The sequence below is a fragment of the Orbicella faveolata genome, unplaced genomic scaffold (assembly GCF_042242905.1).
Source record: "Orbicella faveolata isolate gen_17 unplaced genomic scaffold, um_ofav_v1 contig_13, whole genome shotgun sequence".
NCBI lineage: Eukaryota > Metazoa > Cnidaria > Anthozoa > Scleractinia > Merulinidae > Orbicella > Orbicella faveolata.
The window spans coordinates 30,910,445-30,932,451 of NW_028301540.1; the positions used below are offsets into that span (position 1 = coordinate 30,910,445).

Consider the following 22,007-nt stretch of genomic DNA (forward strand, 5'->3'; position numbering starts at 1 on the left):
TTCTAGAAACATTATCCAATCACAGCCTTTTTTATATGCTAGTCTTTGCACAGCTGACAAAATGGCGGACAAGAAGGACAGTTTGGTGAGAAACACCGTTCGTTCGGCTTCTTACAATGTCATTCTGCAAGTTATGTTTAGGATACTCACCTTTATGATGAACGGCATTCTTCTACGCTACACCACAAAAGATATGATCGGAATTGTGAATGTGCGATTGATGCTTCTGAACCAAACTATCGTGTTTGTAGCGCGCGAAGCATTCCGTAAAGCTTGTCTCAGCAAAACCGCAGACAAGAGGTGGGGTCAAGTCATCAATCTTCTTTGGTGTGTATCCCCGCTGGGAGTTCTACTGTCGTCCGTTCTTGGTTATGTATGGTTGTATCTTCTTGAGATTCCTGATCCAGTGAAGATTCCAAATTATCCTTTAGCGGTTATTGTTTTCGCAGCCTGCGGATCAATTGAACTCTTGTCCGAGCAACTCTGGGTTGTTGCTCAAGCATTTGTGTTTTTACGGCTCAAAGTTGTCATTGAAGGCATTGCAAACTTTGCCAGATGTGTCATTACTCTTGGACTAGTAGTTTTCGTACCAGATCTTGGGATCATTGCATTTTGCATTGCACAAATGGCATTCTCGCTTTTATCAATGGTTCTCTACTATGTGTACTTCATATACTACATTAACTCTAATCCTAAAGAGAAACTTACTGCTGCAAACGACTTCCCTCTGAAATCAGTACGCGATTTTTTCCCAAAAACTCTAACTGACAGGAGTTTTGTGAGTTTAGGACTGGCTCATCTGACATGGAGCTTTTTCAAACAATCCTTCTTAAAGAAGATTTTGACAGAAGGTGAACGCTACATCATGACACTGTTCAAGGTGTTAACTTTTTCTCAGCAAGGAATTTATGATGTGATTAACAATCTTGGCTCACTGGTTGCCAGATGTGTGTTTATGCCAATTGAGGAGAGTTACTACACTTTCTTTGCTCACACCTTGGAAAGAGGGAGCTCAGCTGACCAGCAATCACCAAAATCAGCAAAAATGGCCTCTGAGACACTAGAGGTTGTTCTAAAGTTTGTCGTTTTAGTCGGGTTGACGTTTTTGGTATTCGGCTACAGTTACTCCTTCCTGTTATTAGACATATATGGAGGTGCTACTCTCAGCAGTGGAGAAGGTATTTTTTCACTCTTTTAAAGCATACTCTAATTGAGGGTATCAATGGAGTAACCTACCTCAGTCATAAGTGCTGATGGTTGGAGGAGCCATGTCACGATATTTCAAGGCATTTTTTTTCTGATGTACAAAATTGCTTTCAACATAAAAGAAATATTTTCCTTGTTTAAAACACCAAAAAGTAACTGCTGGCCAACAGTGTTTCCACCAGACTGTGCCATTGCAGGAATCCCGTGTTGCAATCAGAGATGGCTCCCAGAAAAATGAAAAAAGGGCTAATTTGGCCCTTTCCTTTTACAAGGCTGTAGGCTTAACACAGGCATAGCATATTAAAAGCCATCCCAGGGCTTGAAATTACGACCGATATGGTTTCCTGTTTATGTATTGAATAAGCAGCTTAGGCAGGGGGATTCAAGAACCATTCTGACAACAGTTACAAGTCTAGCAAGCTTCACGGAAAGTAATTGCTCAGTTTTGCTGTCCATTTTCAGGTCCCTCTCTGCTGCAATGGTATTGCTTGTATGTGTTGATAATTGCTGTAAATGGCATGACGGAATGCTTCATGTTTGCTGCCATGAGCAAAGATGATGTTGACTCGTATAATTACAAGATGATGGTATTCTCAGCAGTGTTCTTAGGGGCGTCGTGGTATCTCACCATTCTTGGTAGTGTTGGCTTTGTCATTGCCAACTGTCTGAACATGCTCCTTCGGATTTATCACAGGTATAGAATCAAGAAACAATTAATTATTGCACACCCTTTGGGGAAAGCCTCGATTCACGTGGCCTAAACCAGGGATATAGTTCCACTTGCCTTCTCTCTTTTTTTCTTCCTTTTAGTTGTGGAAATTGTTTTACATCTTACATAAATATTGACCAGGAGTGTTTTAGGGCTTGTATTTACTGTGCTGTAATCATTTTGTACAGTTCATTAGAAGTTCAATGCTTGAGTACATGTTGGCATTTTAAAAAATTCAAGTGTCAAAGTCTTTTTGGATTGAATGCGAGTGTTATGTTAAACTCTTCTATTGTTGGTGCAACCCCTGAAAGACAATTATGCTCCCTCATCATAGGCCTGCAATGCGTGCAGAGAGCTTTATAATGCTCCCTCATCATAGGCCTGCAATGCGTGCAGAGAGCTTTATTATGCTCCCTCATCATAGGCCTGCAATGCGTGCAGAGAGCTTTATAATGCTCCCTCATCATAGGCCTGCAATGCGTGCAGAGAGCTTTATTGAAGGGGTGAGTGCAAAACCATGCTAAGTGACGATTTGGGTGAAAAAAAAATTTTCGCGAAAGGGCTTGAATTTTTGCATGTGGTCTTCAATGTAATAGAAAAAGGCGGCCCTGTATTTTTGTCGCTGGTTTTTGCTTCGTTTTCGAGTTATAACGTATGCAAAAATACTTGGCTTTTCCTAGCCATGTCTTTAGGAGTTTATTTGTTGAACAGCAAACAGGCAGACTGTTTATAGTGTATGAAGTCAAAATCAAATCTCACAGCATATATAGAGCGGAAATCTGGGAACAGATTGTTTACATCGGCTATTGTGACGTGAGCACAACACGTGAATCAATCGAGCGGCAAACGAAATACCATCGAACTAAAAAGAGATGTGCCGCATTAGAGCTCTGTCAACTAATGTCTTAAGCATTGTGTTAAAGTACCTTGTGTGCCTGCCTGGTGGTTGAGAGGCATCATTAAGCCTCGATAAACCCGGATAAACCCATGGTTTTGCACTCACCCCTTCAATTATTATTAACAAGGCAATTATGTGCATGCACACATTATTGCCTTGTACTACAACATGTCAAGGCCACTTGGCCTTTTGCAGATATTGTGCACTCTGTATAATTTATTGATAAAAACAACATTTTCTGCATAATTCATAGTACAATCAATCAATCAATCAATCAACTTTCATTGCGCACTCTTTACAGAATTTTAAATATTGTTGTAGCAAAATATGAAGTAAAACTTTCCTTTATTTTTCAGCCTTTTATTCATCCACAACTATTTCAAGGCAGCCCCTCATCTTAAACCTTTACAAGGTCTTATGCCGTCACCTCCAGTGTTAGTGGCATATGCTATCTCCTGGGCTATAACTGCCATATCAGAGGCAAGTCTGTGCTGTAACCATGGATGGCTTTACCGCATTCTTCATATCGGTACTGGTGGTATATGTTTGCTGGTTGTCGCGGTTTGCATTTACATTAAAGAGAAAACCCTTGTGGATTTTATGTTGGAGCACTGGCTCGGAAGACAAAAAAGGAAAGAGGAGTAAAAATAGATCCGCTGAAAAGCCTGGGAGTAAACTCTCCAATCAGGGAAAAAAGAAAAGATTAATACTAATAGGAGTGTTGTAGAACGGTGGAAGTTATCCCCTCCCCACTCCCTGTTACTATAGACCTTCACTCACCTCTCTCCCCCTTCCCTCACTATTTTTCCTTCACCTTGAGCTGCGAGCCCTGTCACAGGCTAAAGTTCATGTAAATTGATTTTTTTTTCTAACTAAATTAAGAGTGTGCTGAAACAGTTACATATACAGCATCCATTCTTCTACTATTACAGCATAGAGGGCATCATGTGAAAAACAAATTACAAAGGGAATATTTGAAGGAAAAAGATAAGTTGTCATATCAACACGGTTTAGCAGGAAAGTTCAGAGAGGCCGGGGAATGAGAACCAGACCTGTCTCATTCTCATTCCCTTACCAGGACAGTGTACTGTTTCATGATGCATTTCTAGTGCGTTTGAAAAGTAACATTGTAAATCTTTTATTTGACATGGTGTCTCCTTCAGCTTCACTAAAAATATTACGGCACAGTCAATGCTCTGTTACAGGGAATTATTGAATTAATACCACAAAATCTGACATGAACTGTATCGCTGAACTTTGTCTGAAGTTTAATTTAATTTAATTTTAATTTTATTATGACCAACCCCATGAGCTACCAAGTTCCAATTTTTATTCATGCCTGAATAAAGGTTGTCTGTCTATCTGTCTGAAAATTGTGAAATATTGACTCAAATAAGTCTAGAGCCTGTAAAACTGTATTGAAAAACATATACTTTAATATACCAACAGTTTCATAATTTACAAGTTTCTGTCTCTGTCTTCCAACGTCAAAAAGGTACGATGTCATCGTCTGCCAAAATACCTCAGTCTCGAGATTTTCTGAGCTGATGCTACGTCAACGCAGCCTCGATCAGCCAAGATATAACTATCAGTATTGCGCATGCTCAGTCCTACCGCTGTCGAACCGAAACTGCTGTCGCACAAGATGAGAAAATCGCTCTCAGCCAATAAGAAATGATCAACCAACATGGCTATGATGCCTTCAGTGAATGGTCCTGTTCCATTAATTGTGGAGTTGTTATCTGCTTCCAATGTATTATTTGTACGGTTAGCGCAATATTCAGTGAGATTAAAGATTTCAACGTTGTAGCACACGAGCGTTGTGTTGCTAGCATCCGTGTAATTGCACTCGGCGGTGAAGTTGAAGATTGTGGTGTTGAAGAGAATGTCCAAGTGTTGAATTGTCAAACTGGAAGCGACTACTTTGTGAGGGTAGCTTTCCTGGACAAAATCTCTCACTTTGATATTGTCAGTGGACACAAACCATCGGACGTTTGTTCGTTGATTCGTCTCGTTTCCAAAAAGTTTTCTTTCTACTTTCCTCGCGCAGTCAAAGAATTTTACAAGTCGCGTAACGTTTTTGACATTCCAGGTTCGATCGTTATCAGACGAGAAATAATCAAATTGGTCATCTCCTGTTCGAATGTGTATTCCAATCATTGGTCCTTTATCAAACTGTAATTGCGCTCTCATTTCGTTGAGTTTTTTTTCCATGGCGTCAGACTTTAAAAACAGAAAATCAAATGCGCACCCTATCAGATTGAACTTGGGTGTTTGAGAAATCAAGGGTGTAATTCCCAATTCCTTGGCACGCTGTAGTAGATAGGGATTTAAAGTGAGGCCGCCTTCGGCGAAATACCATATCGTGGTTATTTCTTCCACCGGCCAGTCAAAATACTCTTTCAAGTCAGTCGTAGTCAGCCATTTTTTAAAGTGAGTGGAATCCTGTATGATCCATCCTTCAGCTTCCCGGACGTCAGTCTTGGTCGAGCCCCAGTAGTGTTTTCGTATTTGCAGTCCCGTGCACACATCAATGGGTTCCGTGTAATTCCATTGGATATAACGCGGTTTGAGGTGGTTTTCTATTGGCTCAGGCACACGCCAATCAATCAAAAAAGCCCTGTCAGTGAGCACTGACAGATAAAACAGCGATGCGACTGCTCTAAGGCGATTTCCATAACCGCAACAACCTTGTCGAGTACCAGGGCATAAATAGACCAAATATTTCTCTTCCAGACGCTTACTAAGAATATTTGCGTGTAGTTTGCGGTAGTTTTCTTGCCAACCAGTTCCACAAACCTCAACCGTCTTCTTACGATACCAAGCATCGAAATAAAATTTCTCTCCTAAGGTTAGCGTGTTTTGACTCAAGGCATTTGGTTGTAAGTTTAGATTTTCTTTCCCATTGATCTTTGAAATCAGTTCAGCCTTACTGTCCAGAGATTTGGGAAGCTGACCTTTTTCTGTGAGATCTTCCATTTTTGGGATGACTTTATTCATCTTTCTTTTTGGCGATTGTAAATGTTTGGACGTCGAAAACAAAGACACGTTTCTACTCACTTTCTGTTTAGTTTGGTCGCTCTCTAGAAACTCGTTCGGTTTTTCTTTCGAAGACAATTTCAAACCTACATTTGGACGTATTTTGCTGGCAGTATTTAAAGATTTCATTGTCTTGTTGTCAAGATTTCTTGTTTTTTCCGGAAGAACGTTACTCTTGGGAGCTGTGTTTAGTTTTGAGGCAAATTGGTTTGTACTTTTTTCAACTTCCTTGCTGTTTTCACCAGTGCCAAAATACTGAATAATGGTGTCAGCCTTCAAGTTGACAAGATGACCTGTAAAAAAAAAACTTAAGTGAGCTTTGGGTCATTTGATTGCCACTGTAACTACAGGTTTTCAGGAATCTTTACGATTATAAGATATGGGTTGGGCCAGGGTTTTCGGGTATACTGTATACATGGGGATTCTAAATCGAGTATACGGTGTTTTGACGCCCGTATTGGCCCTTTTAATTTATGGGTATAAAGTACAGCCGAACCCACCCAAAATGTCAAATCTAAATGGTCGCTTACGGGAGGTGGTCGCTTACGAGAGCTTAGAACATACTGGTTCAAAGTTTTGCCTCATCAGCATATGGTAACTGCAAAGACTTCCTCCAGCTGGTTTTAAATGTTTTATTCATGCGAAAAGTAAATTTCGAGAAAAATTCCTGTACTTCCCATTGAGAAATTTCCGTCTCTTGTACTACCCAGGAATGCGCTATGGTTACAACACCTTATTGAAGTACGCGCTATTATCTGTCACGTGGTCGCTTACGGGAGGTTAAAAACAAGAGAAAATTTCAAACTTTTATCTCTAAAAGTGGTCGCGGTCGATTACGAGAGGGTGATTTGACTTGGAAACTTTTGGTATTTTGGAAAACTGGTCGCTGAGGAGAGGTGGTCACTTACGAGAGGTGGTCGCAACCTGAGGTTCAACTGTATACTTCGTTTTTTCCAAATTTTCATATTGCGCATGAATTTGAGGGAAAATGTTGGGTATAATGGGTTTGCCTTCTTAAGTATATTGGTATACCGCTACTCCCATTGCCAACCCTGAAGAAAGCCCGCCCTCACCTCGAAAAAAAAAGCCCGAAAATAAGGGTATGCGGCAGGGGGCATGTTTTATAGTTGGTATAGTAAATGGATTGTTCGTTTAACGACTGCAGTACTGTTGTTTTCACAGCGTTATCTTCAGAGACTTCAGACTATGCCGTATTCGAATATAAGCCCAAACCTTTCCTAAACGCAAAATTCTTTAATTTGAGACAATGAGCGCCCTCCTCCCCAACCCCTCCCACTGAAAAAATTCTTGTGAACAAATTAATGAGGGTGGTAAAGGGTATTTTCGTGACCCGTGATCGGCCCTTTTATTTCCTGTGAAATGTGAAATAGCCATTTTTTCCTCGTGAATCGTGATTTCCATAGTCGCCGTGAACTGTGATTTTCCAAGATGTTCTCTTTTATTTTCCGTGAAGCTTGAAATGCCAATGTTGTATTTTTCGTGAATTGTGAAAGGGCTGCTTTATTTTCCGTGAAACGTGATCTATACCCCCCCTTTACCACCCTCATTAATATGAGCCCAGGTTTTCTACCTTTTATTGTGAATCGTTGCGTTGTTCCGAGGTAGTAGGCGAGCATTGCTAAAACAACCAGTATCAAGCCTAGAAATGGAACAAATTCTCGGTGACGAGCTGGCGAACTTCTGGTAATTTTACGTTGCCTCACATCGTTGATCAATTGACGTTCGTTAGTTTTCCTGGAGAAGACGAAAACAACAACATGAAACTAAATAAATTGTCGGGGAGTATTTGAAACTGGTGACCTGCATGAAGCTGGGAAAAAATCTGCGAATAGCACAGCATATACAGACAGGAAAACGTAGACATTTTTGTAATTTGTAATTGTCTCAAGTAGTTCTATTCGAAGTTGTAGCTGTGACTTAAAAGAAATTCTGGTAACGAAACCGCGACGTGAAAAACTGAATTCGGGGCTTTGTCCGAGACGCTCGTATAAGAGAAATGTCCTTTAGGGTTTCAAAAGTTTTGGTGCACTATGAATAAATGAACTAATTGGTGTGTCAGTCCGTTGTTGTTCACTCATAGTCACGAAAACAAGTTGTTCTCATCGAGGAGATACAGTATCACTCTCAAATTGCATCAAAACTGATCGATTAAATAAGAATTCAGAAAGATTTGGGTTTTTTTTCACTTACCTCAAGTCGTATTCCATCGCTACCATTCTCTTAATGTTGTTGGGATGAAAGTCAAAGCGAGAAGATTAACTCTTCGAAGTGAAGAAGGAATTCAAACTTTGTTAACTAAGGAGTTCTTTAGTACGGAGCAACAACGACTTTAAGAAGCGTATTAGCTGCAAGGCAGTGCAGAAATGACTAGTAAAATCTATTCTTGAAATACTGTGCACAGTATCATTCGAAGATCTTTGTGATCTGTGTCAGTCGAAAACTATTTAGTAAAAATTTGCATACAGTACTTTAATCAAGACAAGAATGTGGACGATGTTTCTATTTACTCAAGGTTTAGTAACCGTTTGAATAAGCGTTTTAGCCTTCATTTAGACCCAACTTTTGAGATTTTCTCCCTCAAATTTGGCTAAATTTTAGAAGGTGAACAAAAGCCTCAGAGTAGGGTGTCTTCCAGTCTCGCTGGTAAGCTTAGAATTTTCCGAAAAGTTTCCGGCATATCGCGTTAGTCAAAGTAATGAATGTACCTTAGAATCTGTATGAAAACGAAATTCTGTGAGCTTCATTTTAGGGCCGGGACGGAGCACGCTTCACAAAATCGGTGAATTTTACCTATCTGGTAACGGTCGGCAACCTCAGTTCGGCCAAAATTCAATTTTGGCTCGTAGCAACGCAAAAATGAGAAATTGGAAAATAATAAATTGCTTTTTTATATATGTGCCAAACCCTTTCTACTGACAAAAAAATGAGGGAAAATTATTTTTGGTCCCGAAGTCGAGTGGACCGCTTTTAGCGGGACTGCCACTTAAGTTTAAAAATGTTGTCTGGCTAGAAATATCATAAAAGCAGAAGCTTTTCACTGCCTGTACTGCAGCCTTCAACAGGTGAAATGACAAAAGACGCGCTAAAAATTCTAAAACATAGATAAAATAAACAACAGAACAACATTATGCAAAAGAACGCTCTACAAATTGTGCCCTTTTCTACTCCCAGGACGATAGAGCACCCGCTTTTTTGAGCAAAAATTCTAAATTATAAGTCCATTTTTTCACCCGTTGAAGACTGCCGTTTATGCAGCCGAAAGCTTGTGCTTTTATGATATTTTAAGCCGAGAACGTTTTTAAATTGTACTACAAGCGATTCATACTGGCTGCGGTCCCTCGATATTTTCATAATCACAAATTTGTGACTTAGTTCTATTCAGTATCTTTTTCTTTTCCTTTGCCTTCATCGTACACATAATGTCAACTTTTTTTGCAAGGGTTTCGACCGTTTCAAAATCGTCCCATTGTATTTTGCGTCCTTTTCTGATGTCCAGCCCAACTTGGTTGTAATGACGATCTAGAACTTTTAAACAGAGGTCAGTTTCGTTGTTACCAGTGCACGGCGTTTCACCTCGAGTGATCCTTTGAAGATCGTGGTAAAAAAGAACAAAGTTATCGGCTAGTGAAGCTGAATGATTGGAGCACATGGCCTGCGGGTTTCCCGCTACCTCGTGTGACAGACAGTAACTAATCAGGATGTTTGGGAAAAGAGGCTCTTTTGCGTAAGACACGTGGAAAGCCGTTTGCGGCTGGGACAGAATATCCTCTGTGTCTTTTGGTGTAATTTTGTGGCCGACTGGGAGCCGTCTATTGTATGATTTCAGCTCACTGCATATCTTTAGGTTCCAGTCGTATCGATCTTTCTCGAAGAACCAAGCGTAACTAATCACCACACTGACAGGTGAAATCAAACTACAAGCACCGTGGTATATCCTTTGAAAGGCCTCTTCAAAGTTACTTGTCTTAAATCTCTTTAGAATGTACTCTCTGCAGTGCGTGAAAGTGTCGCGGTAAATGTAGACAGGAAAATACGTCATGAAATCTGCCACCATAGGTAACCCAAGCGCGATTTCGGTGACATGCGCCCAGTTTCGCACCCAGCTGAATTTCATAGAGCACTCAGAACCCAGGATGCGTATCCTTGAGCCGTTAAATATGGTTGCTTTTGTTACAGGCGCCAGAAATGCAACATCGCTATCCATCCATGCAATAATGGGATCGTTTGTGTATAGATCAATAAAGAAACTGCTCCAAAGTTGGCGGTTGTAACCCGGAGATTTTCGAGCGCCCTTGAACGTTAAAACACTTGCGTCTTTGGGTAACGACTCGAAGGCCACCTCAAGTTTGCGATCTGGAAAGTGTTGTTTGATTTGACTTGTCAGGTTATTTGCATAAACATGATCCACAACTGATTCTTCGTCAAGAACTACGACTGTCTTTCCAAACGATGCGGGCCAGAAGAGAACAGCAGTCCTGAAAAGATCACAGTAAAAACGAGTCCTGTGTTCTTTTAGTTTGCCCGCCATCCTCACGAACAGAGTTATCGAAGGAAAGCTTGGAGTTGGACTAAATCTTTCCGCGTAAGCATTATTACGATTTCGACTTTCTTTGGCAGCGGTGTCGCTCTCGTATAGCTGCTCGTACAGCATTTTTATGTTAAAAGTAATGCAGATGAGAGCGAGAAAGCTACACATCCATACCAGCCTTCCGATCCTCACAAACAAAGGTCGCATCTTTGACCGTTTCTTACGAAAAAGTTTATGTCAAGCAACCTCGTCGGCACCGCTAGAATGCGCTTCATTGTGAGATTCATGAGGGTCTGCTTCACTGTTCTACGGTTCATAGGACATCGGCAGGGGTCCTAGTTTATATTCGACACGATGGGAATGAAATTCCTTAACGCCTCTTCGCAAGAGACGTGTTAAGAAATCAGTTTATTAAATCAGACCGCGATCTCAGGACAACAGAAACACGAGCCCGTCAAGTTGATCGAAAGAATACACGCTCAGAAACAAGGGCACAAACAGACATTTTCAAAGGTCTTCAAAGTTACCAGCGTATTTATCTACCACGACAAAACACAGAGATTATTCAGCGGATAAATTGAAAAACTTGCCGCTTCAGATAGCACATGCATTTTTTAATACAGGACGCTTCTTCGCTATAAACAAAACAACTTCTCTCGCTGAAACGATGTCCTTGGGCATCGCGGGAACTAAGTTCGGTGTTCAATTATTAAATGTTTGATTGGACAGGAAGTGAGCTCTTTTGAAATCGCCTCTTTCCATTCAAAACAACTCGAAAAATGTGGCACACAAACCGCTATATAGTACGAAAATAAGAACAAGAATTTTAACAGCTGTATTTTTACTCAGTATAACGGCGTACTATTTTATACACAAGTGTAAGCGATAGCCTTAAAATCTGGCCGCAACTCTGAATCGACCCGGGAACGGGACCCAAAAATGGACATTACAAACCTTTTCAAAGAGGTAAATATTGTTATTACGGCTCTGTCCACTTTTACCAGTTGCGATCTCTGTTGCGATGTACGGAAAATCTTAGTTTCGACAGCCAATAGATTTTCGCTTGGAGTAGTGAAGAAATCATACATGTTTGGCTCTACGCTTTCTCAGCTTTGGCCGACATCTGTGTGACATGTCCCCTTTGTTAAAAGGAATCTAAAATAAGGAAGTCATTAGAGAAACATTTCGTGACACTAAGCAACCTCGGTGGAAGTGATATACCAAGCAGAATTGACTTTTCGCTAGCAAATAAAACAGCTCTGAAAGTTCACCCTCTCCTTCTAAAAAAGCGTGGTCAGTATTTGTAATGGCTGACAGAAATAGCGAAGTGCATCGACTTTATAATTACGCACAATCCAATTGTTCCCGGTAAGTACTTAAAATTTGCGGCACAATTTAGGTTGACACCATCACGTTTTTAATTATCAGCTTGCAGGGCCTTTAAACAACCCGGCCCAGGAGCTCCGGTTTTAGGCTTGGCTAAAGCTATATACTATTTTCTGGTGAAGGTGGCGGCGTCTTGAGCAAGTTGGCGGGAATCTCACTTCTTCCCGCCATTTCATCGACTTGAAGGGTATTCATCAAAGTTTGATCGTTTTGAACTCCACTGAACCGATCATTCACCGCCTTGCAGATTTTTCCCTCGCACTGCGTTAGCAAGAATGACCTCAAGAATGCCAAAACTAAGTGGAAACCATGACCGTATACCTGTTCCTTTCCGAGCCAAACCATCGACCTTGGCGCCAAATGTGATCGATTTGGTGGGTGTATAGATACTTCAACTATATCTTGAATAAACTGTGCTTGCTACGGTATTATGTTTCGGTCTGTAAGACAATTCAATCGAAATATTGCGTCTGGTTTGCATAGAATCCGAACACTCCAGCTGAATACGGATAATGGTTCACATACGACCATTCTCTCCGGCGCTCAACCTTGAGTGTTGTTTTTTACGATAACTGCAGAATTTCTCGCGGGCTCATTGGCTAATTTTTATTGTCAATAAGCCGACAGACGCATGAATTTATAATTTATGCGATGTGTCAACGAGTGAGAGCGAACTGTTACCGTAAAAAACAAATTGAAGTCAGTTTTTAATGCGTCTGTCCTGTTATTGACAATAAATTTCATCATAACATTGTCAAAGTAGTCTGCGGATCCACACGGCTGTCGGCTCGTGGATCCACACTTACTTTGGCAATGTTATGACGAAATTCATGATCAGTAACGGGACAGACGCATGAAAAACTGGCATCAATTTGTTAAATCGCTGTCATAATAATTAAACATTCGCACTGCATCACCTTCTTCTGTCTGGTCTTCTTCTCTTACTCTTGTGGTGAGATGTGCGACAAGTCGATGACCGCAAAGTACACGGCAATGACAGATTCTTCGATGTCGTAACACAACTCAATGAGAACCCATACCCTGCAGCAAATTTCAGAACCACATGAATCTCATCATGCATGACGTTACGGTGTATTGCGCCGTGTTTGACACGGTAAGTCCATTTTAGACGCTCTCAGTAAGTCCTCCGTATCGTTCTTCTACTTGCTGGCAGTAGAGTATTGAAAGCGGCATTCTCGGCATAGTCTTGGGTTTTCCCTCTATCCAGGAACCGTTGGACTTCTTTCATGAAGGGTTCTTTGAGATCTTCCCCCACGTTTGCACGTAACGGATTCCACGGATCATAGTCCGATTCATCGTCCTCCACCTCTCCTTCCTCTTCGGAGCAGCTACTATCCTCCTCTTTCTCCTGTTCTTCTTCAGGTTCCTCTTCTGGCTCCTCCTCACTACTTCGTTCTTCTTCGGGATCGAAAATATCCGGTGTGCGGTCACCCAGGGTCTTTTTTCTGTCGTGGACCTTCACCCAAGACAGCGTGCTTCATATGAGCCGAGTCGATTGAAGAGAGTTTTAATATATCACTTTGGTCAGTAATCAAACATCCTCTCTCTTTCTTCGATATCAACGTTGGCATCCTTCGTGCGTCAAGAGGTAACTAAACACGCGTTTCCTGTCATCACTGGCGGGTTGTAAATCCAGGAGCATGTACCCGAATAGTCGTTCGGTCACTTTTTAATACACGTCCATCATGCCTTGCCAGCAAGTGAGAACGGCTTGAAGCAGTGAAGTTCTCATGCCTAATTGATCTCTTGGATTCTTGAAGGCTATGGTGTGGTGGGCGTTTCTGGAAATACTCTTGGCGTATTTCCCTGGTCGAAACATGTCTTGGCACAAGCACAACACAGTGATATTTTGATGATGAGAATGTTTGGTGAATAAATCCAGCAACTCTTTGTCTTCACCTTCCTCTGCCATCGGATCATCTAACACCAGTAATCCACCCTTCGGAAACCACGACTTGAGATGGTCTGACTCGGGAATCCCCTCGTGAAATTGTGCACCAGTGTCTATCATGTCTCGGAGTCCATCTTGCCGCGCCCCGTAGCAATAATGAATCCTGGGAGGAGGGTATACAAACTATTCTTCGAAGTGATCCAAGGTCAGTGAACGATTCAGTAAAAAAAAGTCTTGCCACAACTAAAGGGGCCCACGACCAAAATACTGGGGGGCGTCTTGAACCGAAACACTTCTCCGAATTCCATTCCATTAGGGAATCCATTATGCGTTTAATGGAGTGGGAAATGGGGTCTTTGGGACATCCTCTCGTGTTTTTTCGCATCCTCTGCTTTGACAACTGTTTTTCGAGACGGATTGTATTGTCTGCACGCGTGAAGAGGCTCTGACAATAACTAACTGAACGCCTGGAAGAGGCTAAGACAACAGTGGAGATAAAATAGACATTGTGAAGGGTCGAGGAAAGTAGGGAACTATGAATTTGTCTCGCTGAAACTTGGAGGGAGGCGATTTTAGATCAACATTAGAAAATACCTCGTGACGGGGCAAGCGTGAGCTAAAAGCCGTACATCTGAGATAATTTGGGGTGTATTTGAGAATTTTAGTATGAAAATGTTAACATATTTTTGGTTTATTTAATGAAATAGCCTCACACCGAAAAAAGGGGAAAAAGACAAAAAGACAAGTAAGTAACAATCAGATACAGCTAGAGAACGTTTATTTTTGATATAAAATAATAACGTCGCACACTTTAAGATAAAAAGCCCTTATCCCCTGGGAAATTAATTATGATTCCAAAAGAGATGGGTCATGTATGCTTTTAAACACACTCTTTTGTTAGGAACAATGGCAGTGTTAAAGGGTGTTGTCAGCTGTGGTATCGGAAAGTAGTAGTTTCTTCCTTTACGAACTATTTGATTAAGGAGCACGTACGCTCACAATTTTAGCCAAAAACTGAATAATAATAAGTTTCACGAGCCTCATTAAAAACTTGCCTCCTTGGCTAGTCCAAAGATCTTCAAGAATCTTTAATTTCAATTCACCTCTTTCTGCCCATAAATCGTTTATATCCTCAGCTCTAAACGGGAATGTTTTCGATCGAAAGTTGAGTTATGTCTTAATCAATCTAACGAATCTCTTTGTTCCATCGGAGAACAAACAGCTCATGAGTTATTTCCAATATTGATAATTTTATCGCAAAACAAAGAAATCCTACTCGTTTTGTGTGACAAGCATAACAACAGTTCTAACCGTACGTTTTAAGGAAGTTGCTCTTCTGTATCAAACTGCAGCAAACTTGCTAAAAGATGCAGTTTCCATTCCTGCGAGTTGCAATCAGCATCTTCAAACGGACTGAGTTGTTTGGTGACACTGGTTGAAGTCGTCAAGGTAACAAAGTCGATGGAGTAAATGAGGCCCTAAGTTTCCCGCTGTAAATAAAAATTTACGAAAGACCAAGAATTGAAATTCCTAAATGTAAAGATTCAAATTTATCACATAAGGGACCGTTCATTTTTTATGAGGGAGGGGGGGCTGGTGGGATTTGGGAAGTACCATTTAAAAATCGCATGACCCCCCCTCAGCTTACCAATTTTTTCACATGGCCCCCCCTTATAGCAGTCATTTTTTGGGATGACCCCCCCCCCAAAAAAAATTGAACAAACAATATTTAGATTTCAACTTTTTTAATATTTCTCTATTATCCCCCTACTTCACGTTATTGTGCTCACTATGAAGACAATATTTACAATCTCTATACGACAGAGAGCTGTTGTTTAAAAAACAAATCAAAAGAAAGAGAAGTCAATTTCGGATCTCCTAGTTATGGCTCGCCCTGAGTGTGTGGTATTTGGCCTCTCATTGGCATCTTCCTCATCTGAATTGATGAATGCAAGAATGACGTCACTTGAGTCATCTTCTCCCCCAGAGTCAATGGCATCACTGTCATACTCATCATTGTCACTTTCATCCGTTTCACTGCTGTCAGCACTTGCCCTGTTGTCATTTTGTGTCAATGTCTTGGCATTTCTCAGTGTTGGTTGGCCAGCTCTGAGAGGACTCTTCTGCTGGAAGCATGAATGTCTTACAATTGCCTTTACTTTCTCACTCTTGCTGCTTTTCAAATGCTGCTTCAGCCCGTGGTGGTTTGAGTACTTGTTTAGTTCTGGAACACGTAGCTTTTTAAGCTTGGTTAGATCCCCCTACTTAACTTTGCCTTTTCTTCTGCTCTCTTTTTCCTTTTAAATTCCAGCACTTCAAGATGCTGAAGATAATCCACCACAAACTTCGATTTGACAATAAACTTATCTGCAAATAGAGCAACGCTCTCTGGGTCAGATAAAACCAGCCTGCCACTTCCATGCTCTTTCTTCTTTATATTGTTAATCCAATCGGGGAAAGAGCGCATTACTACATGAGCATCATGAAAGAGGCTCATTCCAAAATGCGCAATAATGGTGAAAGCGACGAGTCGTTTAAGAAAAGGTTTACAGCTGAATAATCCACGCAGTTTGACATCTTACAAGCAAAAGAAGCAATTTTTCTAGGTGCGGATGGCTGTTCAGAAAGGGCGAGTGAGTTTTCCATGTAAGGGTACCAGTTGAAGCCCAGTGATGGAAGAAAACTGAACTTCTCCATCAAAGAGCACAGAGCAATGGTGGAAAAGTTGAATGTCATATTGAAAGATGTAAAGGAACACGATTCCACACTCTTTCAGTCCAATGGGCTTGCTTTAAAGCAGGGCGAAGAATTTGCCCACAGTTTTAATGTAAAACAGATCAAATGTACAGAAGCTAAGTTGACGAAGGTCACGCAGGACATGGAAGCACTAGAAAATAAGAAGAGCAATTATAACAGCATATTCAAAGGCATACTCAAACAGCACATCAACAAAAGGAGAAGGAAAAAAGAAAACTGCAGAAAGTCAAATGAAAGAAAGAGGAAGTGGACTGAAAACAACGTCCAACGAGTTTATGGAATCTGTGTTGGAAACCCGCTAGGAAATGATCTTCCACAATGCCTTGTGTACCCTCCTAGAACGGCCGTCCCGGAAGAGTGTCTTAAAGTTGAGGATGTTGCCACGTCGATATTTAGACGAGATGGGCCATACATCACACAGCTCTTGGAAGGGAATTATTTCACCAATGCTGCAAGAAGCAGAATCACCACCAACCTTGAGCGGGAAGTCAGAGATTATGTTTACACCTTCATGTACCCTGAAGAGTACACTCTGACGGAAAGCATTGCTGCTTCTTGCAGCATTGGTGAAAGAGACTCCCATAGCAGCACAAGCAGCGACGAAGAACTCGATGACAGCGGAGATGAAGATGAGTGCCAGTGAAAGTTGCATTCGAAAATAACAGTAGCTACAAATGCTTTTTGTCGCTAAACGTTTTTTTAAAGCAGAAGGAAAGTTTGTAATAAATTTGTATCCTGCCTTCTATGTTTATTCTATAGCAATTTTTTGATATTCAAACATTATACCATTTTAAAGTTTTACTAAAATATTTCACGTGACCCCCCCTTTTTCCCTTATATTTTTGGGATGGCCCCCCCTCGAAAGCCATTTTTTTTCGCATGGCCCCCCCCCCCCAAATCCCACCAGCCCCCCCTACCTTATAAAAAATGAACGGTCCCTTATTTCAAGAAAATAGCGAGGAAAACACAGCGCTAAGCCAAAAAAGCTATTAATACATTTCTAAATATCGTTAAATTTTCTAAATATCTCGAAAACTTCTAAATATCCCCCCAAATAACCGGATATTAGTGGAAAGGCCTATTCATGCATTAGAATGACCGTTGACAAACCCAACAAACGCCGTCATTATTTTCTCACAAATTCACGAAAACGAGGTTTTTTTCTCTCAGTTTTCAACTTTGTCTATGGAAACTGATATAGTTAAAAATTAAAGGATTTCGAAGAATTCTCGGTTTCTGACTCAGCGAAAGTTTTTTCGGATCACCTGAGATGTATTCTAACAAAAGATATTCGATGTATTCCCGAATTGCGAAGTCCTAAATTTTCCAAGAAGCTTGTGGCAAAGAGGCGGCGATGATAAACGTCCATCAAAACATATTGTTTTTCAAGACTGTCTGCTTTGAAGGTCGACTGTGTGATTGAAAACTGCTGTAATTCTTAACACAGTGAAAATTGCATGAAGTACGAAGCTCCTGCCTGAACGAAAAACATCCGGGCACTGAACGTGCGAGTGATTGACAGAAGCTTCCCGTTCAGGCTTCTTACTCAATGAGGGGGCTGAATCCGCCGATCCGTGCCATTTTTTCACCAAATCCGTCGATCCGCCAATATTTTCCTTTAAATCCGAAACCACATTGTTTTAAAAAAACAAATCATCAAAACTGCTACGGGACTTTTTCGGAAGTTTTTGAGACACCTTCGGGCAATCCAGAGCTGTCTTAGACAGGTTTGGAGCCCGTTCAGAGGCCCTCTTCATATTTAGGTAATCATCGGACATTAACCTGATTCCTAATCTTAAAAATAAATGAATAATCTAACACATTTGCCACTTAGTTTTTTTGTAAAAGTTCTTCGGCAAACTGCTAGATGTGCATACCATTGTCCAAATCGCGAAATCTATGATGAATTCAAACATGCTCCATAAGGATGACATTATTCCAATGAAAATGCAAAACCCGAGTTTACCTAATCGAGGCCCAATTTGAAAAAAGAAATAAGGTGGATAAAATATTAACATACCGGCCGTAGCCGGCAAAAGATCTATGGTCCCAACTTCGTTTAGGATCCACAATCCGAACTTCAAGACAGGTAGAGTCCAGAGTCCAGGCCAAAATTCACAGCTGATCCTCCATCCTCCATATTTTAGAAACCCGCCAATCCGTTCAATTTATCGCAGAACTCCGTATGTCCGGAATCCGTGCACTTTTTTAACTTAACAATGAAGCAAGACTGATTACTAACGACATGATAGAGTCCAGCTCGTCTCGCTGTCATGTCGTTGTCCCGTTAAGCTTTATACGTAGTAATCAGCCTTGCTTCATTGTCATTGATGTTCCTATTTTTGGCTGATCTGATCTTTTACAGATCCTATGTGTATACCGACAGCATTTTCGCTTACGGTCCCTTGCACCATTGTATTTAGTGCTTTTTAAAGCCAAATCCGACGATCCGCAAACTTATTCACCCCTCTCCTCAATCAACAAATGCCTGACGGGGTCCGAAATTGACGTTTTTAGGCAGGCGCCAACTGGCGACTGAAATTTTTTTTTCAGTCGCCATATGGAAAAATGTGGTCGCCAAAAATTGTTAATAAAAATGTTTCCTTCGCAGCGAAACACGAACCAAAATGTTTGGTCGCCAGATGGAAAATTCTGGTCGCCAATTTTTCTTTCAAGAATCAGAACGAAGAGAACCCGTTTGTGGCCGCAATGATGGCGACTTTTCCGTTAACGATAAGATTAAATACAAGCACGCTGATTATTTATACACCTTCCACTGAAAAACCACGACGAACGAATCGAATGCCGGCCGTATATATACGCAGTTTCGTGCGACTACCAAATGTTTCAAGTCAACTTTAAACCTTCTCTTGTCTCCACCTTTTGGAGAAGAAATGTACCCGACTGAAAACTGCCGTTTGGTTCTTTGCTCTATGTTCAAAATGATCTTTCCTTTCGCGTTCTGTCAAGACGATCGACGGATCGCCATGTTGAATATCGAAATCTTCCACTAATTTCTTCGCGGATATTCCGTCTCCACTTTGTAATAATTTATGGAGAGAGCTCAGAACAACTTTGGATACCACATCTCCTAAATAAAAATATTTATAGCAAAAGAACGCTCATGGCCTCTTGCGCCCGCAGTAAGTATGTTATGTGAAACCGCTAAAAAAACATAGCGGCGAAGCTTCGAATAGATCATACTGTGAAACGTTGTGGTAGATTTATGATAACAGGAAAATCGGTTGTATACTTCAAAAGCAGCGGAAAGGTAAAAAGTAAGGGACCAATTGCCGGGGGGCTTTGAATTTTATTTTAATCGATTTGGCTGAAAATCAAAGTTTGTGTAATTATCGTGGCTTAAAATAGTTAATCGCCCCCTGGCGACCAGTTGTGAAATTCGGGTTTCCAGTGCAAAATTTTTAGTTACATTGGTGACCAGGAAAGCGCAATTTCGGACCCTGCCTGATAAGAACATGACATGGAATAATGTTAAACTACGATGTAAGACATCCAAATTAAATAGAAAGACTAATTCTAAAATAAAATACAGAAGACCAAGAGGGACTAGTAAATTGCTCTGAAGGGCCCAGTGTTATAAAACAAAAACGTTTACAAGTGAATATATAAAAGATCATATCTTTAAACTGCAGAGAAAGATATGAAGATATGATTGATCATCGCAGTTATATACACACAACTTAAGCAGTTGCGAAATTAAAGCCTGAAAAAATTCAGTCCTGAACAGATTTCAAACCCATGACCTCTGCGATACCGCTGCGTTGCTCCACCAACTGAGCTATCAAGCCAACTGGGAGCTCGTCACGTTGTGAGGTCGTAATATACCCGTAAGTGGCTTCAGAAACAGCTGGCACACAAATATAAACTGAGCTCAACAGTGGACAAAACTAGGAGGTTTTCTCCCAAAAGGAGACTGCTAGAATATAAACCATTACATATGCTTCTTAAGGCTGATTGACTGCAGAATTAGGTTCAGATTCGACTTCAAGACCACGACAAAAATACCCTCAAGACAAACATAGAAAACAGTGACGATAAAAAAAAGAGACAAGGAGAGGGCGTTTACTTGTATTTCGTTTACTGAAACTGAGAGGAAAATTATAAAAATCGAATATTACTGTGACGAAACCGCGCCACAAAGGTGGGCTCTCTCTAACAAAAAAAAACTAAGCATAAACGAACCCGAGAAAACACGCAACAACTACTTAAGTCTACAAGCATTTATTATAACAATTACACTAAAATAACATTATACTTTAAATAGGGTAACTAACAATAATGCAATAAGCTAAATAATTAACCTTAATTTATTTACAAGAAAATAATAAACAAGCTAAATACTTCAGTACACTTAATCTATTTACAAGAATATTCCTTAAAAAAAAATAGGCGTTTCCGTAGTTCAGTTCAGTTCACCTTGCGTGTGAAGTCCTTGTCCATGAACTTGACCCCAACAACGTTCCACCAACACATGACACACACAACGAACCAATTCAAACTCCCGTTTATTACTCCCACCTTTCAACTTACTTCTTCCGATTACGTCTTCACTCAGTCCCGTATATTTCAACTTGACTTCTCCGATTTACTCCAGCTGTCCGGTTTACAACGGCCGACTTCGACAGAACTTTACGCTTGTCCTTCGATTGCTTCGACCAGCTATTTAGCACTCACGTTCCCCGGCAAATGGCTCTTTGTCGTGAATTTAGGAATGGTTTACTGATGGCTTCTCAGTAATGAAAATGTGCTTCCGGACGTGTTCCTGCCACTTTCTAGCCTCGCTCGTAACTACACTTCAACCTGCTTCTTCTACACACAGAAAAACCTCTCAACATGTATCACCCCAGAAAACCCTAAATATGTAAACGCAAGGTGTTACAATCAAAGAAAGGAAAAGAAAACTATTGGTCAAGGACCAACCACAAAAGCACCGAACAGAACTGGTTACACAATGAAAGAATACAAATCACATAATCGAGTGCCACGGAATAAACACGATTCCAAACAAGCCGTTCCCGTGGGATGTAATTAAGCATTCCATGACACCTACACCAAAACTATTGTTACGGAATAAATATGATTCTAAACATGCTGTTCCTATGGGATGTAATTAAGCATTCCATGACAATTACTGACTTAGAATTGCTTTGAAAGGGGTATCAGCACTGGAAATACTGACGTCAGGTTTACTCACTTTATTGTTTCCTGGTTTAAGAAAACTAGAAATGATGGCAACCAAATTGTCAAAAGAGCGGCTGTACTTAAACTGTTCTGTAAAGTTTATTTAAAGTAGGCTGAATCAAATAAGTAGCGGTATTGAAATAAATATTATTTACACGGTTTACATGACGGCTGAACAATTCTTGTGAATGAAAATTACAAAAGTCGAGATTACGAAATACCTACAAATGATGCCAAAGGAATTGTCAAAAGAAGGTTTAGAAACCGTTCTATAAAGTATTTGAATCAAATAGAAAATAGTATTGAGATAAACAAATAGTATTTACAAGACTTAAAACGAACTATAACT

The 22,007-nt window shown here is 40.6% G+C and overlaps 3 protein-coding genes across 3 annotated transcripts; 1 reads left to right on the top strand and 2 right to left on the bottom strand.

The window, feature by feature from the left end:
• The first annotated feature begins 56 nt into the window (after window positions 1–56).
• On the top strand, window positions 57–4,186 carry LOC149115951 (man(5)GlcNAc(2)-PP-dolichol translocation protein RFT1-like). Its single transcript, XM_089285426.1, has 3 exons — window positions 57–1,178; window positions 1,669–1,900; window positions 3,170–4,186. Exons 1-3 carry the CDS (start codon window positions 62–64, stop codon window positions 3,456–3,458), a joined length of 1,638 nt encoding a protein of 545 aa, XP_089141552.1. The 5' UTR covers window positions 57–61; the 3' UTR covers window positions 3,459–4,186.
• A 41-nt stretch (window positions 4,187–4,227) lies between these two features.
• Window positions 4,228–8,305, bottom strand: LOC149115952 (uncharacterized). Its single transcript, XM_089285425.1, has 3 exons — window positions 8,064–8,305; window positions 7,444–7,607; window positions 4,228–6,145 (listed from the first exon to the last, which is right to left on the bottom strand). Exons 1-3 carry the CDS (start codon window positions 8,087–8,089, stop codon window positions 4,317–4,319), a joined length of 2,019 nt encoding a protein of 672 aa, XP_089141551.1. The 5' UTR covers window positions 8,090–8,305; the 3' UTR covers window positions 4,228–4,316.
• A 22-nt stretch (window positions 8,306–8,327) lies between these two features.
• LOC149115953 (uncharacterized) lies at window positions 8,328–11,054 on the bottom strand. The gene has a single exon (XM_089285427.1). The coding sequence runs from the start codon at window positions 10,606–10,608 to the stop codon at window positions 9,193–9,195; it is 1,416 nt and encodes a 471-aa protein (XP_089141553.1). The 5' UTR covers window positions 10,609–11,054; the 3' UTR covers window positions 8,328–9,192.
• Between the last annotated feature and the right edge of the window lie 10,953 nt (window positions 11,055–22,007).

What these genes read in the sequence shown, in the direction of transcription:
- LOC149115952 (XM_089285425.1), bottom strand. Translation starts at nt 8,089, where the DNA reads ATGGTAGCGATGGAATACGACTTGAG. An exon ending in GCGATGGAATACGACTTGAG is followed by an intron (nt 7,608 to 8,063) that starts GTAAGTGAAAAA and finishes CGTCTTCTCCAG; the next exon opens with GAAAACTAACGAACGTCAAT. An exon ending in GCAACGATTCACAATAAAAG is followed by an intron (nt 6,146 to 7,443) that starts GTAGAAAACCTG and finishes TTTTTTTTACAG; the next exon opens with GTCATCTTGTCAACTTGAAG.
- LOC149115953 (XM_089285427.1), bottom strand. Translation starts at nt 10,608, where the DNA reads ATGCGACCTTTGTTTGTGAGGATCGGAAGGCTGGTATGGATGTGTAGC.
- LOC149115951 (XM_089285426.1), top strand. Translation starts at nt 62, where the DNA reads ATGGCGGACAAGAAGGACAGTTTGGTGAGAAACACCGTTCGTTCGGCT. An exon ending in TACTCTCAGCAGTGGAGAAG is followed by an intron (nt 1,179 to 1,668) that starts GTATTTTTTCAC and finishes GTCCATTTTCAG; the next exon opens with GTCCCTCTCTGCTGCAATGG. An exon ending in CTCCTTCGGATTTATCACAG is followed by an intron (nt 1,901 to 3,169) that starts GTATAGAATCAA and finishes TTTATTTTTCAG; the next exon opens with CCTTTTATTCATCCACAACT.